This window comes from Chionomys nivalis, chromosome 13, assembly GCF_950005125.1.
Source record: "Chionomys nivalis chromosome 13, mChiNiv1.1, whole genome shotgun sequence".
In the NCBI taxonomy this organism is placed as follows: Eukaryota; Metazoa; Chordata; class Mammalia; order Rodentia; family Cricetidae; genus Chionomys; species Chionomys nivalis.
The window spans coordinates 36700450-36728148 of record NC_080098.1 but is presented as its reverse complement, the minus strand read 5'-3'; the positions used below and the strand labels follow the sequence as shown (position 1 = coordinate 36728148).

The 27699-nt window shown below is 42.1% G+C and overlaps 1 protein-coding gene across 1 annotated transcript in view; it reads right to left on the bottom strand.

Moving 5' to 3' along the window:
* Gli3 (GLI family zinc finger 3) overlaps positions 1 to 27699 on the bottom strand; it is a 265892-nt gene that overhangs the window by 41845 nt on the left and 196348 nt on the right. Inside the window, exons 8-10 of the mRNA XM_057787815.1 lie at positions 27428 to 27641; positions 26372 to 26485; positions 24438 to 24578 (exon numbers count right to left, since the gene is read on the bottom strand). Of these exons, the coding sequence (XP_057643798.1) occupies positions 24438 to 24578; positions 26372 to 26485; positions 27428 to 27641 (469 nt within the window). The remainder of the gene's footprint in view (positions 1 to 24437; positions 24579 to 26371; positions 26486 to 27427; positions 27642 to 27699) is intronic.

The window sequence follows — 27699 nt, the reverse complement described above, 5'->3', positions numbered from 1 at the left end:
GAGAGAGACTCGGACTGGAGGGAACACATCTCAGCCTAATAAAGGGAATTTACAACAAACCCACTGCTCAGGAATGAAATCAGGCCATTCATTATCCCCATTCTTTTTCAAAATAGTCTTCAAAGCACCACCTAGAGCAATTAAGACAGGAAAGGGGCTTTAAAGGGATTAAAAACAGGAAAAGAAGTCAAAATATCCTTATTTGCAGGTGATTATGCAAGCTGCCAAGGGAGAGAAGCAATCAAAAGTCCAATGTAGCTGTGATGCCTACGAAACCTAACAATGACCACCATGGCAAGACTACCCGTGGTTGTGAGGCCATGAACCCTAGAGGAAGATGTACTACTGCCACTTTCCTAAGCGAGTGTATTTCTAACTGCATTTGAAATCTCATCCTCATACCCAAGGTAAGTGTAGCTCTCATCTCTCATCAAAGACACTTTACAGCAGCCAGAGACCATTGCAGAAAGCCACAGCTGGTCAGACCGCAGAGAGCATCTCACTGACTCTGGGGTGTTAGGACTCAGTGAATACATCTACAGTGCAAACCCTAAATCATGTTCAGGGAACATCATGGAAGAGAGGGGGAAAAGAAAAAAGAGCTAGTAGAACTGTATCTCTGCTACGTGACTGTGTCTTCCATGTTACAGGAAAGTCGTTATCTATGAACTCTCAATGGCATGGCTGCCTAAACAAGAAGCAAATCGTGACAACATCAGTTGACATGTCCATGGGGATGGGGAAATTGTATGGCCCTCACTCCTGGATGAAGAGCTGTTGGTAATCGCTGACTGCTGAGAGACAGAGAATTTGTTCTCCCTAGGAATGAGCTCCCTAATTGGTAATCCACAATGTGCTTTACAATATACATGTGCACAACATTATTAAACAGACTCATCAGGCTGTGTGTGTGTATGTGTGTGAGCATACACACATACATACATACACACACACATAAGCAACAATGATGATTAAAGAAAAAGGGCCAAAATTTTGAGAGTGAGAGAGATGGGGCAGGCATAAGAAAAGAGTTAAAAGGGGGAGAAAGTGGGGAAAATTATCTAAAGACAGTGTGTGGGGGTATATAGGAAATTTAAAAAATAAGTTTAATAAATGAAATAATTATTTTAGAGGTTATGATAAAGAAAGCAAAATTACAGCCAAAGGAAACTTCTACAGAAACTTTTTTCAATGATAGAAATTAAAACTTACACAAAATAGAATTAGTAACTAATTTAAAATAACATTCCTGGAGACCGTAAGAGGCCTCTGATATATCTAAACAAATGGGAGAAAGTAGAAACAATAAAAACGAACACGGAACAATGAAAAATACAGAAACCATTTTCAAAAAATCTACACAACCACAGCTTGATAACACTGAAGCTGAACATCTCAATAATATTGGGGATTTTCTAAAAGATTGAAAAACAACTTTTACTTAAATATGTCTAAAGTTAGAAAAACAAATTTAAATGAAAGTTATTGAAGATTTTATTTTCCAGGAACTCTTGACCAAAATAGTTTCACTGGAATGTTACTCAAATACTTATGGAGCACAACATTAGTCTGCTATGTAAAACTTTCTAAGACACAGTAATATAAACATAATATACAACATTAAAGACAGGAAGGGAAAGGAAGGGTAAGGAAGGGAGGGAGCTAGGGCAGAAGGGAGGGGAAGACTTGTGTGGGGAGGAAGAGAAAGAGATCTAGAGACTATGAATATAGCTCAACACGCCAAGGCTCTTGCCACCAAGCTTGCCCACCTGAATTTGATCCTGGAACCCACAAGGTAGAGAAGAAAACTGACTTCCTCACAGTTTCTTCTCACCTCCGTACATGCACTGTGGTGCTTGCACACTCAAATATGTGCACATATAAGAAACACACTATCTAGCCTCGACTCAAAAACATCACAAATAAGAGCCACAGATGTAAATCTCAGTTGTAAGAGTGTGAGATCCTAAATCAACAAAGTACTCTAAAGTTCAGCAACCTACTGCAGGAGTAGCTCACCTGCTCAGAGAAGTGCAGAGACGACCTGAGAATCTCACATGGCATGTGGCAATCTCCTTAGGTGCAAAAAGTTAATGGGTAACCAATCATTTGGGATTAAAAAACCTAGAAGTTTCTTAGCAATATGTACAAGAGCACTTCATTTACACGTACCAGTGTTACCAATCTCAAACGAATAGGACACAGATTATCTAAAGCTAAATGTCAAAGGAATTCCCACTAAATCCTGATTCAAAACATAGTTGAATCCAAGTAATGGAGTCATTCCTACATTATTTCAAGAACCCTATTCTATACCGTAAGAAACAAGTATGTGTTTATTCAAAAGAAGACAAAGTTCTCATCATACATGAATAATAGATACATATTTATGTTAGAAAATCTAATGTAATAAAATACAGAACCTAATAATTAAGATTACTTAGTAAGCTCACTGCACACAGTCCTATCCCCACACAAAATAAGCAAAACACCAGTTAGAGAAAACATATAAAAAACAAAACAAAAAACGCTTAATGCCTGGGAAGTGGCAAAGATAATAAAGTACTCTCAAGGAAAGGCAAGAGCCAGGCATGACGGCTCTCTCATGAGTCCAGCACTTGAGAGACAGAGGTACAAGGTCCTCGACTGCTTGCTGAGCTTGAGGTCAGCCTGGGTTACCTGAGACTCTTTCCCAAACCACGAACCAAAAAACTGAAAACAGATAAGAGAGACAAAAGGAAGATAGGAAGGAAAAAAGAAAGCAGAAAAGTAATACACTAGAAAGCTCAATACCTGAAACTAGCCCAATATTACATGGAAAACTCAATTTGTGTTTTCCTTCATTTATCTACTTTTATCTTTGTGGATGCATGTTCTGCTTGAATGCATGACTGTGCACCATGTGAATATGAGAAGAGTGCGTCAGAGCCCCTGGGACTGGAGTTATAGACTGTTGTGAGCTACCACATGGGTGCTGGAAATCAAACTCAGGTCCTCTGGAAAAAGAGCCGTGATCTTAGCCACTGAGCTATCTGTCCAGCTTAAAAAAAAAATCTACTTTTCAGAATGTAGATTCTTTTCTTTTTCAGTTTAAGACTGGAATCATACTCTAGGCAAAATCCCAGTGGTATATTCATTTAATCTTAGTTAACACTATCACTAATTAACCATTATTATGTCTTATAGGTTATAGTAGAGAACAACAAACATTAGGAACAAACATTTTAGACAAAGATAGTTATTACTTTTAATAGTGAAAAATGTTGGGGAATTCCTTTTTCTAAATGACAAGGATTAAGTGATTATAGCCAGGGGCTGGGGACTTAGCGCAGTTGGTAGAACGCATACTTAGCATGCATGAAACGTTGGCTTCCATAAACTAAGCATGCATGTGGTGGTGCACACCTGTAATCCCAGCACTCCAGGAGATGGAGGCAAAAATGAACAGAAGTTTAAGGTTATCCTTGGCTACACAGCAAATTAAATTAGTCTGGGACATGAGATCCAGTCTAAAAAGGGGGGATTATGGCTGAAAGCAGTATATATAAACAACCCAGGACAGCCTCAACGTTCAAAAACAGATCAAGAAAGTAGACATTCACATAAACATCAAACTTTATTTTCGACATCTGAAAACATCTTATGGCTCATAGGTACCATACGGTTGTTCAAACATAGCATGAGGACACCATCAGTCTCCACTGAAGACTGGAAGAAAGATCTCAGATGTGTTTGAGGTTCACAGATCAATTAAGCATTAGTGTTAACCCATGTCTCCACTCTTCCTGCCCCCCCTCCCCCGCTCTTTCCACATCAGCACATTCTGCCCAATCATGGTTCTGACACAGCAGCGGCCGCTTTACTCATGATTAGGAATACTGCGACTGATGGGAAATGGTCACCTCCTGCTTCCAGGGTCATGCAGCCCGAAAGCAATGATGTGAAATGAACTGTCATAGGCTGGCTCTGGGTTCTTGAGCCTCTCTCCCTACATGCACGTGGTAACAATTAATGAACACAGAGGCCGTGGTTTGACAGAGAGCAAGGAGAGGTGTACAGAAGCTTTGGCGGGAAGAAAGGGAGAAATGTATAATTATATTATGATCTCAAAAAATTTAAAAAGTAAGAACCAAATTGACATTGTCTAGGCTGGTCTTGATATACTTCCCTAGATCTCCCAGAGGTCAAAAGAGGATGTTAGATTCCCTAGAACTGGAGTGAGTTATAAAACAATGCAAACCCCACCCCCCAAGTTTAATGTTTCCTGGTTGCTATGGTTATATTCTCCTTCCTTTCCCTGTATTTAATGCACTAGTGAGTGTGGTCTCTTTAAGGGCTCTAATCTGCATGTCAGCATCATCCTCAGTGTGTGGAGCTTTAAAGTCCATCTTAACAACGGGCAGATGAAGTAATAGATGGAGGAAAAAACTCTTCGTTCTGAATTAAACGTGAGTATGCTTGCCTAACCAATACACCGAGAAAAATCAGTATTCACTTTGTGCTGGATAGTTTAATGTCAACTTGACACAAGACGAAGTCATCTTGAGAGGTGGAAACCTCAACTGAGAAAATGCCTCTATAAAATTGGTCTGTAGACAAGCCTGTAAGGTATTTTCTTAATTAGGGATCGATGGGGGAGGGTGTTATCCCTGGGCTGATGGTTCTGATGGTTCTGAGTTCTATATAAAGCAGGCTAAGCAAGCCAGTAAGCAGCACCCCTCCACAGCCTCTGCATCAGCTCCTTCCTCCAGGTTCCTGCCTTATGTGTGTTCCTGCCTGGACCTCCCTTAGTGATGGACTGTTGCCTCGAAGTTTAAGTGAAATAAACCCTTCCCTCCCCATTTGCTTTTGGTCATGGTGTGTCATCCTAGCACTGAGAAACCTAACTAGGACACACTCATTTAATGGCATGTACAGAATACCCTCTGTATGCCAGACCACTCCCAGCCCTAAAAATATACCAAAGTCAAGGTTTCAATTTCATAGTGCTTATGGCCTTGCGGAACAACAAAGATGAGTACAATAAAACAAAATGTGAAAAAAATGGTTTAAGTTGGAAAGGGGTAGTGATGGTATTTCCTGAAGGCTGGTGAGGAAGCACTCGGCTATGGTAAGCTTGCAGCATGTGGACATTGTGTGAGATGATTAAATACGGTGGGAAGGGCAAGTGCCAGGGTCCCACAGAGGGCATGGCCTTGAACAGTGAAGAGAACCACTGGGCTTGAGAGTATATGCAAGAAAAAAGTATTTGGGTTGTGAAAATTAATAGGAAAAGCCGTCATATAGTTCATTAATTGCATATGTTTAATTACTCCCCCTAAATCCTCTTAAACTTTGCACTGCACGGCAATTAAATATTTTGAAAAGTTTCCAGCATGTTGAAGCCAACTGACCGAGTTTAAACACATCCATGGAGGTCAGTGGCTTTAAAGCACTTTAAAGTCCAAATAAAGCACTTGATCTCAACAGCCAAATCACAGGTCTGAGAAAGTCCTGACTGTGATGGAACGGCACCCCGAGGAAGCAAGAGCTCTGACCCCAAATCAAATCCTGGACACCGAGGATCTCGTCATTGCTCTAATTATTCGCTGCATTAACAGGCCCTTCGCCAGGAAACAGCACGGATAACTCGTGAAGAGCCACTACATTGCTCACTTCTGGGACACGCAGGCAGATGGTGCCAGAAAGCTAAGAAGTCACCGTCAGGAGAAGCACTTCACGCTGACATCAGAGCTCTAAACTGTGCCCTACGGGTGATTTCCCATGTTCTTTAGATTGGAGGCTCCATCAGAGCCTGTCAGACTGGCCTCCCCTCGGTCTTGGAGGCTGCGAGAGTGAGGAGAGCTACTCTTTGGCAGGCATCAGGAAGCAGCCAACCTCTGCTAGAGAAAGGCCCAGTGTCTAGCCAGCACAGGCCTCCTCCTGTCCATTTACTACTGTCCAGGGCCCTTCCAAGAGTCACTTCCTAGGGCAGGAAGGGATAAAGGCAAATAAGAATATTGACTTTCTGCGCCTTTGGATTCCTTTGAAAACAATCTCCTCTAATCATATCCAGCTTCAAGGTCAAAAAACAGGATCAGGTAGGGGGGCCCATTTTGTAACATAAGTTGAAGAAGGGAAGTAGGAGATTAGGGAGTGTCTGGAGAGGGAGGAAGCACACCTTAAGTCACTCCCATACTACAGTCCCAAGTGCAGTATGAAGTCACACCAACAAAATGGTGACATCTCTTAGAACCAAATTCTGGTTTGTTGGTTTTTGTTGTTGCTGTTGTTTTGTTTTTGCCATAAATAACTTATTGTCTCATCCCCTACTCATACATTCTATGAGACTGTAGTTAAGTGCTGTGCACTGGCCTGTCACGTGAGAGGTCCTGAGTTCAAGTCCTACAACATGTATGCATGCATGCACACATACACGCAGACACGTGGTGTGTGAGCCTGGGATTCTGCAAATTATATAACAGACAGATTTGCTAGGATATCATTGCTATCACAGCTCAAAACACAAGCTTGCTAAGATCAATCTCTCACTTTTGCAAGCCTTGAGGTCTGGCTGCATGTGGTTCTTGATGCTTTCCTGAGTTTAGAAACCCAGGAAGGGCAGGAGTTCTCAGATTCATAGGCCCAGGGATAACCCAGAGTCCCAAGTCTCCCTAACTTGTCTAGGGTGGGACTTAGAAACAAGAGAGATCTGAGGAAATCTAGCCAACAATGAACTAATGAGCATCATTTGTGACCAGAACCACCAGGGAGAAAAGATCACCAGAGAGGATAGTTCTGCAGAGGTGCAAATTCTCTTAAGGATCCTGTCTCAGACCGGACCCGAGGAACAGGGGAACCAGAACCCACCGAGCATTTCTACCACAGCCTCAGTCAAGAAAGGGCTCTGTCAGACTTGAGCTTTCAGTAGCACGACCCCAAGTCTCCCGCTGGGGAGAGGTGTGTTGGACAGAAAACAAATCTAACGTCTGAGGCGGGCCGGCTGACAGTGTCTTCGAGCAAAGCTGCCTTGAAAGAGCCAGTCCTAACTACCTGAGACATCCTGCCTACCTCCTCACTACTGCACTGCAGCTGAGTGTGGGGGTCAGCTGCAGTGAGACTGCACGTATTCCAGCCATGTACCTCACCCCCGCATAAAAAAAAACAGCCAGACAGGAAGAGAAGGAGAACACTCAGATATAGGAGGCTGGGAGTTCCCTGTCAAACAGAACTGAAAGCCAGCTGGCATGGTCTGTGCTAGGTGTGCAAGACGAAGGACTAGTGACTGAAGGACAGGGAAGGGAGCGGTGTGGGAAGTCCTTTTGTATATGTATTGCTTCTATTGGTTAATGAATAAATCTGTTCCTATATAGGTGGAGCTGTCTTTGAAATTTCCTGCTTCATGGAAAAGTCTGCCAGGTATTATGGACCTGTAGACTAAAGATGGGTGCCCCAAAGTTACAGAAGAACTTTGAGTGACTATCCAGGCAGCTAGATGTCTCTGTCAATTCTAGAGTTTTGGAAGTTGCTGACAATGTACTTCCTGTTTACTTAGGTAATATTATATCCTTCTGGGGTCTTTGATGGAGTTGAAGAATAGATAGTTATAATTATAGTTTTACTGTGTTATGATAAAAGATAAAGTAGATATAAATATTGTAACTATAATTCTTGTCTGATACCTGTTTTGTTATATGTAATTTTCCTATGTTAAAGTTAAAACCTTCCTTTTTATTTGAACAGAAAGGGGGAAATGGTGTGAGAAGTCCTTCTGTATATGTGTTGCTTTTATTGGTTAATGAATAAAGCTGTTTTAGCCAGTGGCTTAGCAGAATAGAGCAAGGCGGTAATTCCAAGCAGATAGAGAAGGAAAGAAGGCAGACTCAGGGAGAAGCTATGTAGCTGCTGCAGGAGACAGATGATGGACACTGGAAGGAACCTTACAGGTAGGCCACAGCTGCATGGCAATACACAGAATAACAGAAATGTGTTAATTTAAGATATAAGAGCTAAGCAATAAGAAGCATGAGCTAATAGGCTAAGGATTGTTATAATAATACACTTTCTGTGTAATTATTTTGGGTCTGGGAGAACGGAAAAAAAAAACAAGCGGCCTCCACCAACAAGGGAGTAAAGAAGCTAGAATCTATTAAATTTTTCAGAGTCCAGTATGGTAAGAAAAGGGGTCAGAATGAGAGGTGATAACGACACAGTTGCACAGGACTCTGGGAAGGAAAAGAATTCTCTATCAATCCTGGCCTCCACAGTCATGGATTAATAGACAAATTCAAAGTATAAAAGAATCTTTTTAAGAAGTTGTTAGCTTCATTATTCATTTAGATATGTGAGCATATCACATTCATATAACATGGGAATATCCATTTGTATTCTTCAGTGTATTTTCAGGAATAGTCATGAAAAACCCAAAAGGGACTAACACTCCTCAATGTGGAGATTAGGATCCAAAGCAAGAAATGTGGCTCATCATGCTGACCAGGTTGCTCAGGAGAGATAGATAATCCTAGCACTTGCAGAACCCCAGAAGGGGCCCCCAAAGGAACAACTACCCAGTGCAGGCAGACTATTCTCAGCACTTAAAGGTACAAGTGCTGGGATTAAAGGTGTGTCTTCCCCACACTCTCCCGGTTTCTGGATTTTTAACCCTAGTATTCAAAAGGCAAAGGCAGATAGAGGTCTGAGTTTGGGTCCAGCCTGGACTACACGGTGAGACGCTGCCTCAAAAATAGTTATTTTGATCTTTCATTTCTCAGTTTCTGAACTTTTCAGAGATCCCTAGAATGATGATGGGATGTATATAGAACGTACAAGTGATGATGGTATCCAGCCTTTTCTTGGGGTGCAGAAGTGTTGCAAAAAGTTCTTATCTCTACCTCAAAGCGAAACATCCAAACACTCAATCTCATCCCCCTATCCAGAAAAGAAAGAAGGGAAATGAAGGACATTTAGCCATAGAAGTATACTAATAGGACCTGAGATAGTGTAGCTCTGTCCTGAAAGTAGGAAATGGACAGAAATTATTTATTACAAAAATAATAGGAAAAAACTTAGGAAGGAGGGAGGGACAGAGAGGGAGGGAGGGATCTAGAGAGAAAGGGAGAAAACATTTGGAGTGATTGTCATATCCTGCAAATGTGAGGACTTGAGGAGTTCAGCCTCTAGAACCCCCATAAAGAAACCAGGTGTAGTGCTGCCTGTCTGCAATCTCAACACTGGGGAAGAGGATGGGTGGATCCGTAGGCCGACCAGCCTAGCTTAGCTGGTGGATGACACCTGATGATAACCAAGTTTGACTTCGATGTCTGGGTGCCTTACATATGCACACGTGGGCATGCACACCCATGGACATACCTATACATGCACACACATACAGGAAAAGAAAGAAAGACAAAGAACAGAGAGGGAAGCAAAATAAGTTCATGTTGCTTGTTGGATAGCTATGTCCTCAGAATGTAAGCATTCTTCCCTGGAAGAGGAAGGAGCAAGAAGACTCAAGAACTAAATGAAACTTACAAGGCTCAGGAAGCCAGCGAAAGCTATGGGATTAACAGGGCCACTCCCCAATTGATAAAGCTTTAGGCGACTGCTGGGAAGAGACTGGCTGGCTGAAGGCACGAGGAGAACAGGGTTGCAGTTTGAGTTATCACCCATGTTGGGGTGGGTTTTCTGGCCGTGCAGCTCCATTCAGTCACCCATGCTCCCATAATCCACCTTCCACCTATGCTCCTGTCAGCAAGGCCAATAAGCTCACGGGGTCGCTAGGCAGACGTGCTGAGTCATTTTGTTTGGTCTCCTGCCGGTACTATCTGGGGCTAATTCTGGTTTATCCGTGTCTCTTGAGGGAAACTCAAAACTGCTTAACATAAAAGAGAAGAGAACAAGTTCAGCAGAGTTAAAGCTGTAACTCCGAGTGTGTTTGAATAAATAGGAAAGCAAGACTGAAGCATACGCTGATAAGGATTGCAATCTGAAAAGGAAAAAGGAATTGTATTAGACTGAGTATGTCCTGGAAGTCCCATAACTTTAAACTCTTACCCACACTGCAAACTCAATAAAGAAATGAAATAAGAAGGAAAAAAGCCCCCTTTTCAGTATTCTAAATGCATTATGAATTCATGGACTTAATAAGGTCACTATTTTTATTTTGAAAGGCTCGTAGGACATACTATTTAGGTTATAAAAAAAATCCTCAGTATATAAGATTGATTTTTAAAATCATTTCAAAGAGAAGTTCCTAAATGTAATGGCTGGAGTAGGACAAATCCCATCAAAATAAAGTGAGAAAAGTGGAGGCCCCAGGGGCAGCAGAGGCCTCAGAGTGCCCAGGTTCTTCCCAAGGCACCTAGGGTCTTCCCTGTAAAAAGCACATCTCGTCTGTTCAGCTAATCAGTATAGTAATCACAACGAAACAGACTTGAATAGGAATGGGTGGTCAAACCCACAGACAGAAGGAGCCATTTGGATGTTATAAACAGGACAATGCCACCCTGTCCCTCCTGGAACACAGGCAGGTAAATGGGCTTCCAAGGAACTTCTTCAGGATAAAAGAACTTCATCCCTGTTTGGGAGTTCACGGAGTTCAGCAGCCCTATGTGCCCAGCATTACTTGAAAGTATCCCACACCCATGGGTGGCCAACTTACACATCTCAGATTCCAGTACATGAATATTCCCAGCCCTAAGGAGAGCTTTGTTAACAGCACTCAGTGTTTAATTCCCAACCCCCAGACTAAAATTGTCTCCTTAACCATCCTATATACTGGGCCTATGTTTCACATGCTGGAAGCCATGCAGATCAACTTCATGTAGACCAGTAGGGCTCAAACACAGGGAGAATTAGCATGCCCACTATCAACCCCATCTCAAATTTCTTTCCTGTTTTCAATCAATCCACCTACCAGGCATTATTTGGCCTTCTTGAACTCACCCAATAACCGTAAGTCAGTATCCCTTCAGAATGTGAGCTGCTAGACTCTAGAAACTGCCTGGAAGTGACTGGTGGCACACTTCTAGGTTTGTAACTGAGAATCACACAAGGTAGCTGAGGTGCAATATCTGGTTGCCTAGGAATACTGAATGCAGAGTTCATTCAAGGTCCTTTCCTGCAATATTAAATTTTAACCACAGAGCTACTTCAGTGTTTTGATATTTCAAGCCCTTTAAGGACCCCAATTCACTTGTTAACTGGATATGAAGATTTCTCACAAATAACAATAATTATGTTCACAACTTCAACCTGGAAAGAAACACATCAAACTGCCCACCAAAATCGCGCTGAGGGTCAAAACAGTCTTCTAAAAAAACAGTCTTCTCAGCTAATGCTAAGGCCGAACCTTACCATCCGATCGACAACCCATCTCCTCACTCACTGCCTTTTACACCACAGCGGCTGATATAACCTCTCTGCTATTCACCATATCTACTAAGTTTTCCTGACCTACCAGTTTCATGATGTCATCAAAGAAAACATGAACCAGGTCTAGTGTCGATTTTTCTTGGAAAACACGGGAAAGGACCTACTGGTTGCTATTTTATCTGATAGCAGGATATCAAATTCCTCCTGGAGACTACCTCAATGCCTCTTCTCTTGTAGCACTGTGCCAACTGTTAATGCCTGCTAAGAATCTTCCGACACTGGCTCATGGCTCCTTTGGTAAGGAATCTCAATCTGGGATCACAGAAGATTCCTGTTTCGGAGAGGAGGTGTGCCGCTCAAATGCCTCTGATGCCCTTTGCCCGTCAAGGACCTCATCCCTGTCTCAGCAGGATAGGCATTCTGCCTCCTTTCAGCACTATGCCCGGGAAGCAGGACGAGCCCCAAGAGGACAGCCTGTACCCTGTTCTTGTTCTGAGTGAACCAAGTCCACCCAGACGAACACCAAAGACGAAAGTGGGGCAGGAAGTAGCTCCTTTGCTTTCACAGAAGTCCGTAGGTTCCCAAGGATCCAGCTCCCTTCTGAAATCCCACAGCAGCACTTCTCGTAGTGCAGCCGCTCTGGCTGAACAAGGCTCTGCCACTTGCTCGTTTGAATGTATGCACTTTTCCATCCCCTGTATGTATGCTTTATATCCTTTCATCACAACAGAGGCACTGGGCCTTAATGTCTTCCTACTTTGTCCTTCCTGGCACCCTTCGACTCCCTTGCAGTGCATTCCTTCAGGTTTCTTGATAGCCAGGCAGCCCACTAGGAAGCTTGTACTTAGACTCTTAGCTGAAATGCTGTGGTATATGCCACATAATGCCCTGTGGTCAGGATGGGCTAGGAGAACCCTCCCTTTAGCTTCTCTCCAAGTGATGCGCTTAAAGCGCACCTGGCAAGTAACAGCAGAGAGAGGGAGTGGAGTCTGAGACCGCGAGCAGGGCTTCAAGTTCCATAAGTTTTGCCCTCCCCATATGTCACTTCAGACTGAAATTTGATGTGCTCAGTAGTACACACCCTCATAAAAGCCAAGGACACACATGCTTTCTTAGCCAGAGTTAGCATGTACTGTCCTACACAAAGTAGCCTGTATTTTGATTACTTGTATTTTGCTAAAAGGCTCTTGGGTATGTGAGGAAGGGTCCTATTTGTTTTCAATGGAACACAATTTGTAATAAATGTGCAGAGAAAATAGCAAACCGAGGCAGCCTGAAGTGAAATGGGGATCCAGAGAACACACACATTGGTAGCAAAGGAAGTATAAGGGGCAAATCTTTATATCTGTACTGAGCATCCACTGGAGACAATACAAGGAAGGCAGTCCGGATTTGGGATCAAATCTAGTACTTTCTGCATATGGTCTCATAAGAGTTACGACTAAAATTTCTACCTCCGTTTTCTCACTCAGAACCATGGGAATCTCAGTTCTGAGAAGATTAGAATTGTCCTGGAAAAATAGTATGTGTGCATGATGTGGGATTTCCCTCTGTATAATGTGAATACCACTGGTTAATGAAGAAACTGTCTTAGGCTTGCATAGGGCAGAATAGAGCTAGGCAGGGAAAACTATACTGAATGCTGGGAGAAGGAAAGGTGGAGTCAGGGAGAAGCCATGTAGCCCCGCCAGAGACACATGCCAAACCTTGCAGATAAGCCACAGTCACGTCATGATGCACAGATTAATAGAAGTGGGTTAAATTAAGATGTAAGAGTTAGCCAATAAGAAGCTAGAGCTAATGGGCCAAGCAGTGATTTAATTAATACAGTTTCTGTGCGGTTATTTTGGGGCTGAGCAGCAGGGAACAAACGAGCAGCCTCTCCTACAACATGTACCTTCTAGTGCCACCAACAGAGGGGCTTTGGGCTCTAACACACAATCTTTCACTAATCAGAGCATCCTGGGACCCAACTACCTTCTCCCCATGCTCAAATCAGACTAGGGCTGGCCTGCAAGGTCTACCAGAGAGGACTGGCTCCACAACAGAAGACTGAGAAAGATGGCATGCCCTCATCCCTAACAGGAAACACACAGACACTGGTGGGTGAACTACCGGACTTTTTATCATAAAACAGTGATAATTCAAGAAGTTAAAACCCCAATGGAAGTGAAGAATCTTTACTGCTCTACTCTTACTCAGTTCTCAGGCTACATTTGATGCCATCTTGTTTGTCTTTTTTTCTGAGCTAGGCAGCAGACTACCATTTTGTTGGTTTGTTTTCTGTGATGTTCCATACTAGACTGTCCATATTGGTAACTTGATAAATAAATAGTATATTAAAATAAATATTGCTGAGCGATGGTGGTGCACGCCTTTAATCCCACCACCTAGAAGGTAGAGGCAGGTGGATCTCTGTAAGTTCGAGGACAGCCTGATCTATAGAGCGAGTTCCAGGCTGCAAAGCTACACTGAGAAACCCTGTCTTGAAAAAAACCAAAAATAAACAAATAACTAAATATTAATAAAACATGATTTGTTTATGAATGAAGATTTAACTTTAATCACTCACTATCAAGTTAGGGGACTTTCTAGACTTCACTACTCTTGTGAGAAGGGTGCAAAAATTAGGGTTCATTGAGGGACATATACAAACTAGTTTCTGCAAGTTATGGTCACTTCTACTGACTAGAGCATGAACACTTCCACCCCCAAGGCCTCAACCAAATCACAACTTAGAAACAAAATTCTTCCACTGAACTGGTCTAGTTCATTTGTCTCTGTCCACTATGTCCAATAACTTGAATGCTTTCTTTGCATTTTCTCTGTGCAGCTCATCCCTGTTTTAAGAAAAGCGGCTGCAGTGAACATGTCGAGATTTATGCTGAATGATGCCTAGAAGTTCACAGATTGCATCAATACAAGTTCAATACAATTTACCTGGCCCACTGCCCAGGAAGTGTGTGGTCAGGGAGGCAGGCTTGAGAATACATCTAAGAGGCTAATGACCTTGGAAGTGACACCACCCGAGAAGGCAGAGTCAATGCAGGGTGTTTAGAGACTGCCATTGATTTGGCAGTTCTTTGAGGTAACTCCCACTCTGAAGGCTACTGCCAAAAAAAAAACTGAAAACAGACATGTAAGCAAAAAACTTGCTCCAAAATATCAGTAACAACACAATAGTCAAAAAATGAAAACAACATTAATGTCCATCTCAAGAAAATGCATTAAAACTACACGTTTAGAGCCAAACGATGGAATATTCTTTGGTCATGTGGAAGAATAAAGCAGTGATGCAGGCCATGGCATGAATAAACCTCGGAAACTTTATTCTACGTAAAAACCAAAACAAAACATACCAGACACAGCTCATGTGTTAAATGAATCCATTTAAATGAAATATTCAGAATAAATATCCACTGAAACAGAGTTTTCAGGAGCCGGGAAGAACGGACTAAGAGGTGTTTGGTAGATACGCATATTTTTGCAGTGTGGCAAGAATGTTCTGGAAGTAAACAGTAGTAATGAGTGCACAACACTTGAATGTAAGGAATGCCACTGGATTGACAAGGCGAAGGGCTCTCTGCTCTGTTTTTACTCCAGCAGGCACCCTCCTAACTGAACTCTGTAATCGAATGTGAGGGTCACAAAATATTGGCAACACAAAAAGTTTTGTAATATGAAATCACTGAACATTAATTAAAACTACTAAGACTCATGGTGTGTTTCTGGTTGTGGTCACCCATGTCCCATCATGCAACTTAACTGCAGCCTTGGTTCTGAACAGACAACACTCAACTGGCACAGCACAAGGCCACACCATACCACACAATGAGCGCACTGCCGGGCGCCCCTGCAATGAGCACACTGTCCGGAGCCCCTGCAATGAGCACACTGCCCGGAGCCCCTCAGCTCAGATGTGAGAGTACTGCATTTTATGAACTAGTGTTTTTATGGCACACACAAAACTTTCTTACAGAAATAGAATGGTTTATTTATAAAAGCTAAAAACTTTTGAAACATTTTCCTACTATCTTTTTTTTAGCAAATTGTATCTTTGTAATATTGTATTAGAATGTCTGAATAAAAATAATTCCTGTTGAATTTCATAAAAATATTATTAAGCAGATGTGGTTCGGGATTAAGACAGAATTTCCAACAACGTCTGAGTTGGCCCTGAACAAAACTCTTTCTGTACTATATGGTAATGCAAAGTGGATTCTCAGGGGTTGATTATTACAAATTCAAAGTATCAAACGTTGAAGATGCTCTATCTCCTGCAAGTTTCAAATATTCAGCCAAGATGAATTTATCACGGAAAAAAATAAATATTTCATCAGTATGCAAATTTACTTTTTTCTTTAATAAGTGGTAAAATTATATGTGTATCAAGGGATTGTTTTAATATAAATTTCTTTATGATTTATTGTCAGTAAATATTGATTTGTATACTTATTTCACATACCTGTATATCTGAGGGTCATAAAAAAATTCTTGACAAAAAGGGGTTGAGAGTGAAGTTTAAGCAGCCCCACGCTAGGACAGAGAACACAGAAGTCAGGTCTCTGCTAAGGCTGGTCCTCCTCTGCCTCCTCCTCCCCCTCTTCCAGCAGTCACACTGCTTGTGCCTCAAGCAGAAAGGATAAACCTAATGAGCCCAAATGTCAGCACAATATAAATTACAGTAAGGGGGAAAAAGCAACAACTTGATGCATGGCTGAGGATCTGAAAGAGGAATGTCCACCATTGTTTGTGATTATGGATCACATCACAATCTAATAGCAATTTTTATTTAATCAATAATTTCCATGCTGGACAGACAGCCCTGTTACAGAGAATCGACAAACAGGTACTGATAGCAACAAGCCTCGTTATTAATCTTTCCTCTGCTGGCTTATCAGCCAAACTACTATAAAAGGCACCACCAAGATGGATATTAGAAACCACCTTTTTCCTACCCCCACCTCCGTTTCTTTCTTCCTCTTTTAGGCTATTTCGCGTAACGTGGACTCCACATTTATTTGCGTAACCTGGGGCTTGAGTGGCATAAAAAGGCAGTTCACATAAGCAATTTCACAATCTGTAGGACCTAGACCATTGCTTAGGGTTAGCCATTATAGGCTAATAAATCATACTTTCTCTTTGAGTTGTCAATCGCCAACAAAACCTTTATACAAGCACCGGCATCTGTAATTCCGTAAAGGCTTTTCATCTTGAAATAAGATGCTCTGCGCTGATAACAAGAGTAATCCCCTCCTGATCAAGAAAAATAAAATCAAATCTGCATTTTACCAATTAAAGCCGCTGGCAGAAACCAAATGGCTCAGCACTGAGACCCCACTGAAGTTTATCTCTGCTAAACACAAGGAGGAGAACCATCAGGCTGCGTTTCCTTTGTGGCTTGACTGCTTTATCTTGCGGTGGAAGCTGCGCTAAGCAAGGTGTGAGAACACGCAACACCTCGAGGAAAAGCCACCAGGAAGACCTGTTTCTCACGAGCCAGGAACACTTCCTTGTCTGCTATGTAGTGCTCTCTAGAAAATAGGCACACCACACTGTGACAAACTAAACCCAGTGTGGGGTAGCAGGAGACGGTCAGAGTCCTTAAGAGACATCAATAGAATCCTGCGCGGTACCGTAAGACAGTCTCAGAACTCAAGGTTACAAGCTCACACTGGGAAACAGGGCACACCAAGAAGAGAAGCAATAGAAAATGTAACGTATCAGAATCCCTGGAAACCCCCATTTGCACTAAAAATGTAACTGACTATCACTAGAGTAGGCAGCTGCTAAAAGTCTTATCAACAATCATTTGTTCTTACAATCTCCAATAAACCAACTTAAAAAAAAAAATCCCAGAATCTTGAGTCATAAGCATGAGTTTAAGAGAAGGACTCAGTTTATCTGCACAGCTACGCTCAACTGAAGACCTCCTGAAGGTCTCTGAGATGAAAGCAACTCCCCTCATTACTCCACCCGGAACAGAAACCAAGACCTCTAGCCCTGCAATCTCTTCCCCTTGTTCCTCAGTTTCCTTTCCTGCCACCCTTCTACTCTTCATGAAGATTGGTGCTTGCCACTCTGTCCAAAATGCATAAGCTAAACCACTTTGCGATTTTATTTCAAAGCCAAGGAAATGTTCATTTAGTGCATTAGGTATTCCTATGGATAAAATTCTATTACACTCCCGCTCTCTTAACAGAGAGTACTAAACACCTTACTGCATATCCATCAATCTTTCCCTTTTTGAGTCTACTTATTTGTTGAAGACAATGCTTACCCCCAGCCCCCATAAGACCTTCCATTTCTTCCTCGGCACCTTCACTTTGCTTTCCATTCATCCTAATTATACACCGATAATACTTCAAAACAACTTGCTCCGAGGCTTCTTGCCCAGAAATATAGACACAAAGATGATTGTTGCAGGCCTGGCTCTCCAGCGTGTCCTCAGTCCCAGCACTCCAAGAAGCTTTTCCTTCTAGAGACTGTGCCTACAATGTGCACAGTGATCACCAGGTGGTGGATCGGTGGCCTACACAGGAAGCATGCACTACCCAATGAATGAACTACTTACTATTTCTGTTTAATGAAACAAAAGTCAAAGGTTTCCTTGGCCTAATCATTTATTTTACTTGAGTTTATTAACTCTGTTTCCAACAGATTCAGTTTTTCTTCTCTAAATAAAACCTACTACCCATGCTACTTGAATTATCCTATTTTGTTTTAATCCCCCCAAACAAAATCAAACTTGAGAAGAAATTGACTAGGTTGAATGCCACCCCGCTTTACAGATGAGAAATGGGAACTGCAGGCAATGGGACGAACATGTCTGGGAGAGCTTTAGGAACGACATCTCCACCACACTATCTGGAGCTCTCAGAATTTATCTGAGGTGACTGGGCAAGGCAGGGTGGAGTAGGCTGACTTACATTTTAAGGCCTTGGCCCATATAGAGAGTTTTGAGGATAAGGCTCTTATACATTTTTTTGCTGACATTAATTGTTGTAGAAAAAATAATTCATCCGTGAAAGCATTTGGCTAACCTCAGAAAAACATAAATGTCCCTGAATCTTCAAAGTCTTTACATTAGAAATGACTTCCTGCTCCTGGAGCTGGTTTTTGTCAAAGCACGTGATCTCCAACCCCACTTACTGTGACTTCAGAGGCTGGAGTCTGAGCCACTTCCTTGGGTCTGCAGAAGTAATGCTAGCATTTTTTTTTTCTCACAGAGATGAGAGGCTTGGCTGGCAGTACGTCTTATTGATAACTACGGAGCGACCAACCTCAGCAAGTGTCATTTCCAAGATGCTCCGCCCATGGGTAAATAGGAACCTTCGCCTTGCTTCCCACTTGCCCACACATACATTTGATTTTTTGTTTTGATGGTCTCAGATTTTTCAAAACAGGTTAGCCCACCCTTACTTTTTAAACAGAACATTACAAAGTAGGAGGGATTTTTCTTTAATTGCTGCAAGTTTTGGAGGACAAATAGAGGCTGTTTAGCCTTCCAGGCTACAGCCGATAATACGTGTAATGCACACAATTCTGGTTAGCCCTGTGAGGGATGAGGTGTTACAGGCACTCAGTGGGAAGAATGCTTTTCAACATCTCTTAGCATGAAAGATAGTGTCTACAACAGCGAGTGATCTACTCCAGAGCTGAGGACGAGGCTCTCTGGTTTAGTGGTACCCTAAGGAGAGCCTTCAAAAGCATTCCAGGACACTGAACATACAAAGAGCCTCTAAAGGTCAGCATTACACAAGCAAGGGGAGGGGGCAGAGCCCTCTCAGGTTCTCTGAGGAGGCTTTGTGAACGGGGTTCTGCTCACCAAGTTTTAGATACTGATTTCACGCTAATATCCCTACTTGGACACCACCTAAAAGCAATTTAAAGCTAACAGGTATAACGACCTCTAAAGAGCCTTCTATTTTTCTCTTTTATAAGGAGGATCACTAACATTATATTTAGGATGATTTTTATGATAGGGGAAGGTAAAAGTTTTATGTTTCCATATCTACTTCTTCCATTCCTTAAGAGTTTAAGTGCTTTTTTTTTTTAAATGTAGCCATGCCAGTGTTGGAACTGAGTACTAAGAATATGGCACTCTCTGTGGCCCATACAGCATTTGACTGGCTCCAGTCATATGTATTTCCCAGTCCAGCAACAACGAACAGAAAATAAGTCTTGGAACTGACACTGACGCCCCAAAGGCCAACAGAATCATCGCATCATCCCCCCCAAACCAATCTTCAAAAACCAAACGCAAGCTAGGATTGCCTCATTTGACCTGATGTCTGTTTCTCACTTGGCCCCCTGTATGTGATCTCTGCCTGGCCTTGGATATCGGGGACAGTATTTATTTTCACGAGTGTTTCACAGTCTGATAAGTGAGAAAATAATGTCTGGAAGGGTCAAATGGTGTCTGGGAAGGCATTCCGAGTCAGGGCAGGGATGAGGCCGCTACTCAGAATCTACCTGGGCCCGAGGGGTGCTTTAGCAGTGGGTCAGAAAGCCCTTGTTTCTTGACCTTTCAGACCAATCTCTTGGATATATTTTTATGGAAATACTTTCTGCAGGTGAAATTCGGTCAGGAACTTCACAAAGAATATAACCCTTAAGGCAAAATCATGGCAGAGTGACTTTGAAGTCTGCAGTTTTTAAGTCTGTATTTTACATGCCGTGTTTCCAAATAATTAGAGCAAGAAAACGAACTAGCAACTCCACAAAGAAGGAAACTAGATCAAAATCTTTACTTGTGCATTTTAGATTTTTTTTTTCGTGTGTGTGCACATGGAACTAATCTCTGACTCATGTCTGAGACCATTCTCACATCTTAAACCTAATTTTCTCTTAGGTAAGGATGTACAATGCAGCTCTAGTACAGTGATAAAAATTAAACAGAAAGCATGAAATGCAAATTTAGGACTAGGCTGTGTTTTTACAGATACGATTCTCCCCAAGTTCCATGACCTTTCTCTACATTCAAACCTCTGATACTGAAGTGAAAGCCTTGATTTTTATGCTGCAAACATATAGGATGCTGCCAACTGGCAGCAAAAGTGATTAGAGGGGAACTTCAGCATGCTCTGGAAGATCAAAACTTGCCACACATGAAAGCATTTATAGACCAGGTAGATGGTTAACCACTCTACAAAAAGGGGAAAAAACTGACACCATGTTTAAAAGATCCAAACGGAGGATTGCATTTACTTAAATGCCACCTAGTTGAAGCTGGATATTATCATAAATATATCTCATGGTCTCTGATGTGCAGTCTTAAGGCGCCATCCTCATTTGTAGTTGCTAAGGAACCTTTGTCCTAGGTCATTCTGTTTGGGATGACATTGAAGAACAAACTGCTAAGAAACACTTTGACTCGCTGTAGACTGTTGGGAACGATCTTTTTAGTATCGATTACTAAACAAGACTAGAGAGTTGAGTTGTTTAAACAACTCAATGAGTGGAAGCTGTCCTAACAGGTGAAGAAGAGGTGATTACACCATTTTTCTTCATTCAGATGCCAACAAGGATGCTTTCAAGCATGGGTGAAAAATGTACTATTTTGGCATTTATTCCTTTTCTTCCTCTATTTTAAAAAAAGCCTTGCAATGCATTGGTGGAGACTGTTATATGCCACTGAAATGTACAGGTTTCAGAGGACACGAGATGACCTTGAACTTCATGCTATGAGAATTTCAAATGCTTCTACCACCAAAGTAAAACACAACTTACTTCTAGAAGAAAATTCAAAGAAAGAAGCAGAGGTCAGCAAAGTCTAGAAGCCAGGCTGGGCCTCTTCCCAAAACACAAGCTATGGCAAGTAAGTAAGAAACAGCAGCAGAAGAGCAAAGACTGAGAGCTGACTCTGCCCAACTTCAGAAACACATTTACATTTAAAATGCGGGTCCTTTGTAATATAAGGCACGCTAGCCGAGAGCCTGGCTAATTCAAAACGGAAGAGAGGTGTGGACTTTCAGCTTACCCTGAAACAGCAGACTATGTTCAGAAGTCAGGCTTGGATCTTGACAAATCAATAAGAAATGCAATCAGTCACAAGTACTAGTAATTAACTTTTCAACACATATTCTTCTTGTGCCTTTGTGGCTTTCTAATTTAACTGATACCAAGAAAGGGACAAAGTATAACAAAAACCTGGTGAACAAAAATACAAGTCTGTTTTCCTAGCTTCTGGTAATAAAAGTAAATTTATCACAAATTTAATACCAGCTGGAAAGCAACTAGGCCCGGCTATAATTATTTTTCTGAGAAATGAAATTAATTACACATCGCTGTGATAATAGATCCCACAGCAGCACACCTAGAATAACATCCATTTCAGAAAGGCAAGGGGCTTGAAATAAAAGGGGAGGGGAAAAAGCAATATTCTGTCTATCTGTTCAGACAGTAACAGACGAGGTCATCTGTTCCCTGGAACACGGAGTGCACCGCACTGGAAGTGAGACTACCGGCTAAGTCAGCCAGTTCCTAATTCTCTTCTTCAACTTTGCGATTTGCTAATGTGAAACACATGTCTCTCTTCTGCACCAAGTTCAAATAGCTCTGGAATTCCAACTTTGCAGCTCAGCGACTGAAGCAGAACAAGGGGAGAACTTGTCAGGATTTAAGGGCTTTCAGCAAAGCCCTTCAATTGCAGCCAGCACCCTATTCCACGGCAGGATATCAATTATAGATAGTGACTTGCTTTAGCAGGCAGTCGGGACTGTCAGACACTAGATAGACAACCATGAAGAATCATGAATCTTTCTATTAACTGTAAGAGGGGGGAAAGAATGGGTCATGGCTATAAATAAGGCAGAGCAACAGAATGGTTTAACACCTTGCCGCTTGGTTGTATGTGGCACGAAAATCCAACTAATCAGAAAACGTCTGCTCTCCAAGGAAAGTGGTAACAACCAAAATGGTTAATGCCTCCCTAAAAACGAGCTTTGCAACTGGTATATATTCCATCTGTCACCAAAGCGATTAGGTGAATGCCAAGTACCTGTTACTTTAATCAACAAAATAGAAGGCACCTATTCAGAATGGGCCACCACTAATGCTTGCAGCAGCACCCAGAGTAGGAACGCATACTTGTGGAAAGGCAACAAACAGGCAAACGAAATGCGCACATGTGGAATTCCTGCGCTGTAGAAGGAATGTAAGTGATAGGAATGGGAGGTTTCATGTTGTAAGCTGCAACTCTAAATTTATTGACTCAGTTTGCTTACTCTTGTAATTTAGTTTAGAATAAAATTATCATCATAGAGGTAACACAGTGGACTTTGACTAAATCCCGACGCCAATCTATCTCGTCTGATTTATGATTTTAAAGTTCCATTCTCTCTGTGTGTGCAGTCATAACACATAAAAACAGGTTCTATGTAACCATAAATACTATGTCCATTCAAGCTGCAGCTTCAGTAGCCTTCTCTTAAAACTATTCTGACCCATAAGGACATCAGGGGAATATTGGAATCAAGATTATAGAAAATAACTACAATAGTCACTGCCTTTACAACATAAAAAGGGAAAAACCCAAACCCAAACCAGCCTACGTGCATTAGGCAGTGGGAAGTTTAAGGTACTGCCATACCCTCATCCTCCCTGGGATGTTCCTGGCACATGCTAGCTACTCTTAGATAACAATTCGTAATAAAAAAAAAGAAAATCCAAATTCTCCCCTCTTATGATTACAAGACCTTTGTGCTTTCCATGAAAAATTCAGCACAAATAGAGTCATTAAGACAGACTTAGTTTAAAATTAATACTTGAATAAAACTAAAGAGGGGAAAAAAAGCCTATCAAATTACAAGTATGGAAAAATCTGAAAATATACCTTAATTAAAAACATTTGACTTACTTTTACAAACACGATGTGATACATATAATTTAAAAAGAAAAGGGTAAAGGAGGCCCTGATGGTGAGATGTGAAATCTAACATTCTGTACAACAGATTTCTCAAAACCTGTTCTGCAGAACTTAATGCTACTAGGTAACTGTGCAGGATACATGACATAGAACAATCAAAGCTCCGAAAATAACCACTGAAAAGCTCACACAACATATAAAGCACAGTGATTTTATAATTTTAGTGTTTAGTCAAAATAGATGGGGGCTCCAATAAGCATGAATCATATAGGAGGCAAAGATACTGTAAGATAACAGATGAGTACGAGTGTGTCTCATGCAAGAGGAAGAAGCAATCACTACAGGAACACTCTGTCGGATCATGTATCACAGGAGAAGCACAAGAAACTGCCCTATTTCGTAAAACCACCCTTAGTGCCTTAACGAGATCCCGTGTTTCTATAGAAACCACTTGAGTCCACGTCTTCATATTCTAGACACTGTAAATGCAGTTCCATATCAGTTGTTCTTGGTCCCATTCAACAAGAAGACTCTACTCTCCTTTGAGACTTCCAAGCACGATGAAGCCTTGGCAAAGGAGCTGTAGGTATCTGTGTTTGTGAGACAGCACTAGAAAGTGAAGAAAAGATACCTGGCCTTGCTTTGGCACGAGAAGGAAAAGGTGCCCCCAGGGTGACTACTGCGGGGTTTTCATCATTAAACACAATTCTTTTCCATGCAAGTTTTAACCCACAATGTGTCTCTGGGTTTAAACTAAAGCACCAATTGCGACATACAATAATAGGAAGCTCTTTAAACTCTGAAGTCTGCAAGAGGAGAAAAGGAACCATCTGTTTCTGTAATTTTTTACATTGTTACTGGGTCTTGGAAGGGGAATCAAACTTAGTTAAAAGGTTAATAATAATTCATGTCCAGCTTACTATTACTCAATAACCATCAAAGCCTCTGACTGAAAATAGTGTTTTCTGGCTTACAGGATCAGAGTCATTACATTCTCTATTGAAGACTTTATTGAATTTTACACTAAGCTTTAGCTGACTGCACAGGTCAAGCACTGTGGCTCGGAGTTTTCTTTATTCTCAGAAAAATCATAAAGCCCTCTCCAGTTCTCAATGCTGCCAACTAAGAAACTTGACTCCGTGCAGGGTCAGAGCAGCTGACCTCACGCAAAGGTCGCCGAGTTGGGAAGCCACGTCCCCGAACACCAGTCACTTACATGCACAAGCTGATCCTGGGTGTCGAACTCTCTCGTACAGCCTTCCCAGTGGCAGTTTGTCTCGTAGATGACTTCAGGCTCCTGCTTGCTTTCATCTTTGTCCCCTTCCTCCTTGACTAGGGTTGTTCCTTCAGGCTGTTCCTGTGGGGGCGGGGGGGGGGGGGGGGGGGGGGAGGCAAGAAGCAGAGAGGGAAAATCAGGCACTGTGGCAAGGAAGACAGGAGAAAGTAGATCTTGCATTTAGATTTGTTTTCCTCTAAAGTTGACGTTTCAGGAAAATAAAAGAAAGCCAGGACTACCAGCTGGGTTTTGTGAAATGAAGAAGTCCAGCATTTGTACGTATTTTTGCTTCTGATATTCTGAATATACCTTCTGAGATTATTTTAAATTGTGATGTAAGACAGTAGCCCAATTATAACAAAGGAAAAAAAAATCCTGAATACCAGGTCCTGTTGTTCCTGGGATACAAACCAAACTGACATCTTTAAAAACAAAAACAAATAAAAAGCAACAATAAAAAAACAAACCCTAAGCAAAAAATAAGCACAACAAAACCCATAAAAGTAGCACGTGTTTGCCTTCCCTCAAACTGGCCCTATTGTGTTTGCTTGTTTTGATTCCCTTCGATTATGTTTATTGATATATCTTATAATGCAGGCAGATGGCTCTTGAATACTCTTAGTTCTTTTCCATAATGTGAGGGGCACTTTGGGAACTTTTCTTTCAGGATCATGCCTTCCTGGTTTAGCCTCTGGTCTTCAGGGAGATGCTGGTCTGCTGCACGGTAGAGGCCAGGGAAAGAGCACCTGGTGCTCAGCACACAGACTCTTCTAGTCCTCTATGATAGCCTCACAGTGAATGCAATTCAAATAATCCCCAGGATTCTAGGCAATATCTAGATGTGTAGATTTGAGTCTTGATCTAGGGCTATACGATAAACTGTTTATGTACACACCATGGTATAAACAGCAAGGCTGTTTGTTGTCTAGTCAACTGTAAGAAGGATGGTTTCAGAATGCCCTATCACAACCTTATCCCCCCCTCTAAGTTCTCACTGAGGGAGACGGGACCACACTTTGGTAAAGTGTGGGTTGAACCATACTGATAAAAGCAAGGTTCAGATCCTGTGAACCTTTGGACTGTCATTCAGCTCTGACTTGAGGGAGAATAGCATTGCTGAAACTCCTCACGTCTGGCTCAAGAGCATCTGAAATGACAATCTGGATACACATTCTTCAGGGGAACCGGACCTAAGTGATCAGCAAGGCAGTCCAGAATCTATATGGCTGTACTTCAGTTTCTCTTGGTTCTCTGAGCCCTCCTGTGAGAAGCAGCAAAATTAGAAAAGTGGAGAGAATTTTACAAACTCTGCCTCAGCTTAGGCATGGGTCAGAAATTCAGTAATTTTGACTCAAAGTCAGGGATGAGAAGCCTAGTCACATCTGTGTCCGCTAACAGATGAAGTCTGACCAGCGACTTATGGACTGTGATGACTTAAAACTTCTACGCCATCTCACTTATCAAGAACACACACCCTCGCCGGGCGGTGGTGGCACATGCCTTTAATCCCAGCACTTGGGAGGCAGAGGTAGGCGGATCTCTGTGAGTTTGAGACCAGCCTGGTCTACAAGAGCTAGTTCCAGGACAGGCTCCAAAGCCACAGAGAAACCCTGTCTCGAAAAACCAAAAAAAAAAAAAAAAAAAAAAAAAAAAAGAACACACACCCTACATAGCCTCCTTCCTTGCTGGTGCTTATTTTTTGAACTAGAGAAATGAATTACATCAATCCCTAATTAGCCCATTTTCAAACACACGACCAACGTCAAGCATACAGTGGGTAAGAAAATGTTGTGTGTAAGTCTGGAGGAGGGGGGCCTGATCCAACATCTCCATGAGAGTAGTCAAAGCTGGTTTGTAAAACCGGGGTATCTTACCTGCTGTCCCCGTGACCCTGGGCTGGGGAGGTCTTCATCGGGTTTGATCTTAGACCGTTTATTATGCATAGGATCGCCGGTGCTGCTCACTGCAGACTCACTAGTGGGCTTGTTCTGCTGGTCATATTTGCAGGGGGAAAGGAAAATTAGGTTTGATTAATAACCAGAGCAAAAGTGAAAATGCTACTAAAAACAAAAAAGCTTATTTGATAATGGGGCAATAATTCAGACAATGCCAGCTGCCCATAGGAGAGTCCAGCCGATGCAACCAAAGCTAGATAGTGCCGTCATGCTGCACTCTTCACTTCCAACACCCGAGTATCCACTGCTGGTGACTTTAAAAGCTTGAAGAATAGTGTGAGCGTCCTAGATATTAACGAGCTATAGCTAATTCCAAAAAAGTTTGGGGGCTAGAGAGATGGCTCAGAGGTTAAAAGCACTGGCAGCTCTTCCAGAGGTCCTGAGTTCAATTCCCAACAACCACATGGTGGCTCATAACCATCTATAATAATATCTAGTGCCCTCTTCTGGCCTGCAAGTATACATACAAGCAGAACACTGTATATGTAATAAATAAAGATATATATATATATTTTTTTTTTAAAAAAAGAGTTGAGTTTGGGTGGGAGATCAGTACAAACTATTAGCGAAGTTCTTCAATTATATCTTCTAGATCCTTCTTTAAATCACATCAGGCTGGCAAAAAAGTAGAGAGACTGGAGGCCTATGTTTACTCAAGAGTATCATACAGTGCTCAGTAGTAGCCTGGTTGTAGTAGAGGGATTGGACAGTGGCTGAGAGTCCACACACATCGACTATCAACAGACGTAGTTTATATATGGTCGTATCAGGCAGTCTACTTTTAAGTCACAAGCAAACGGCTCTGATATAAGATGTCCTAGTTCACATTCATCTGTTCAGGTTCACTGAATAGACCTTCTGAGAGAGACAAGATGCCCATGCAAAGGCTCGACAATGATGAACCCCATGGCACTAAGAGCCAGTGTGATGACAAGGCCTCTGTTGACCAAGATGAAACAAAGCGGCGTCACTCACCTGTGAGGACTCAGAAGGGCCAGAGCTGACCTGGACAGGGTTCAGAACCGTCGGGATCCCAGGGATAGGCCTCTGTGTCGGAAATGTTGGAGCAGGGTGGATGAGTGGAGGGCTGTGCCCAAAGGCTGAGCCTAAGCTTTGCTGTCGGCTTAGGATCTGCTGGTGCATATGGAGAGACACAGGGGCAGAGGGGTAGGTGAAGCTCAAGGCAGGGCTGAGGAGGAAGACAAAGAGAAAGAGTGTCACTCACGCTGACATCAGAAACTATCACA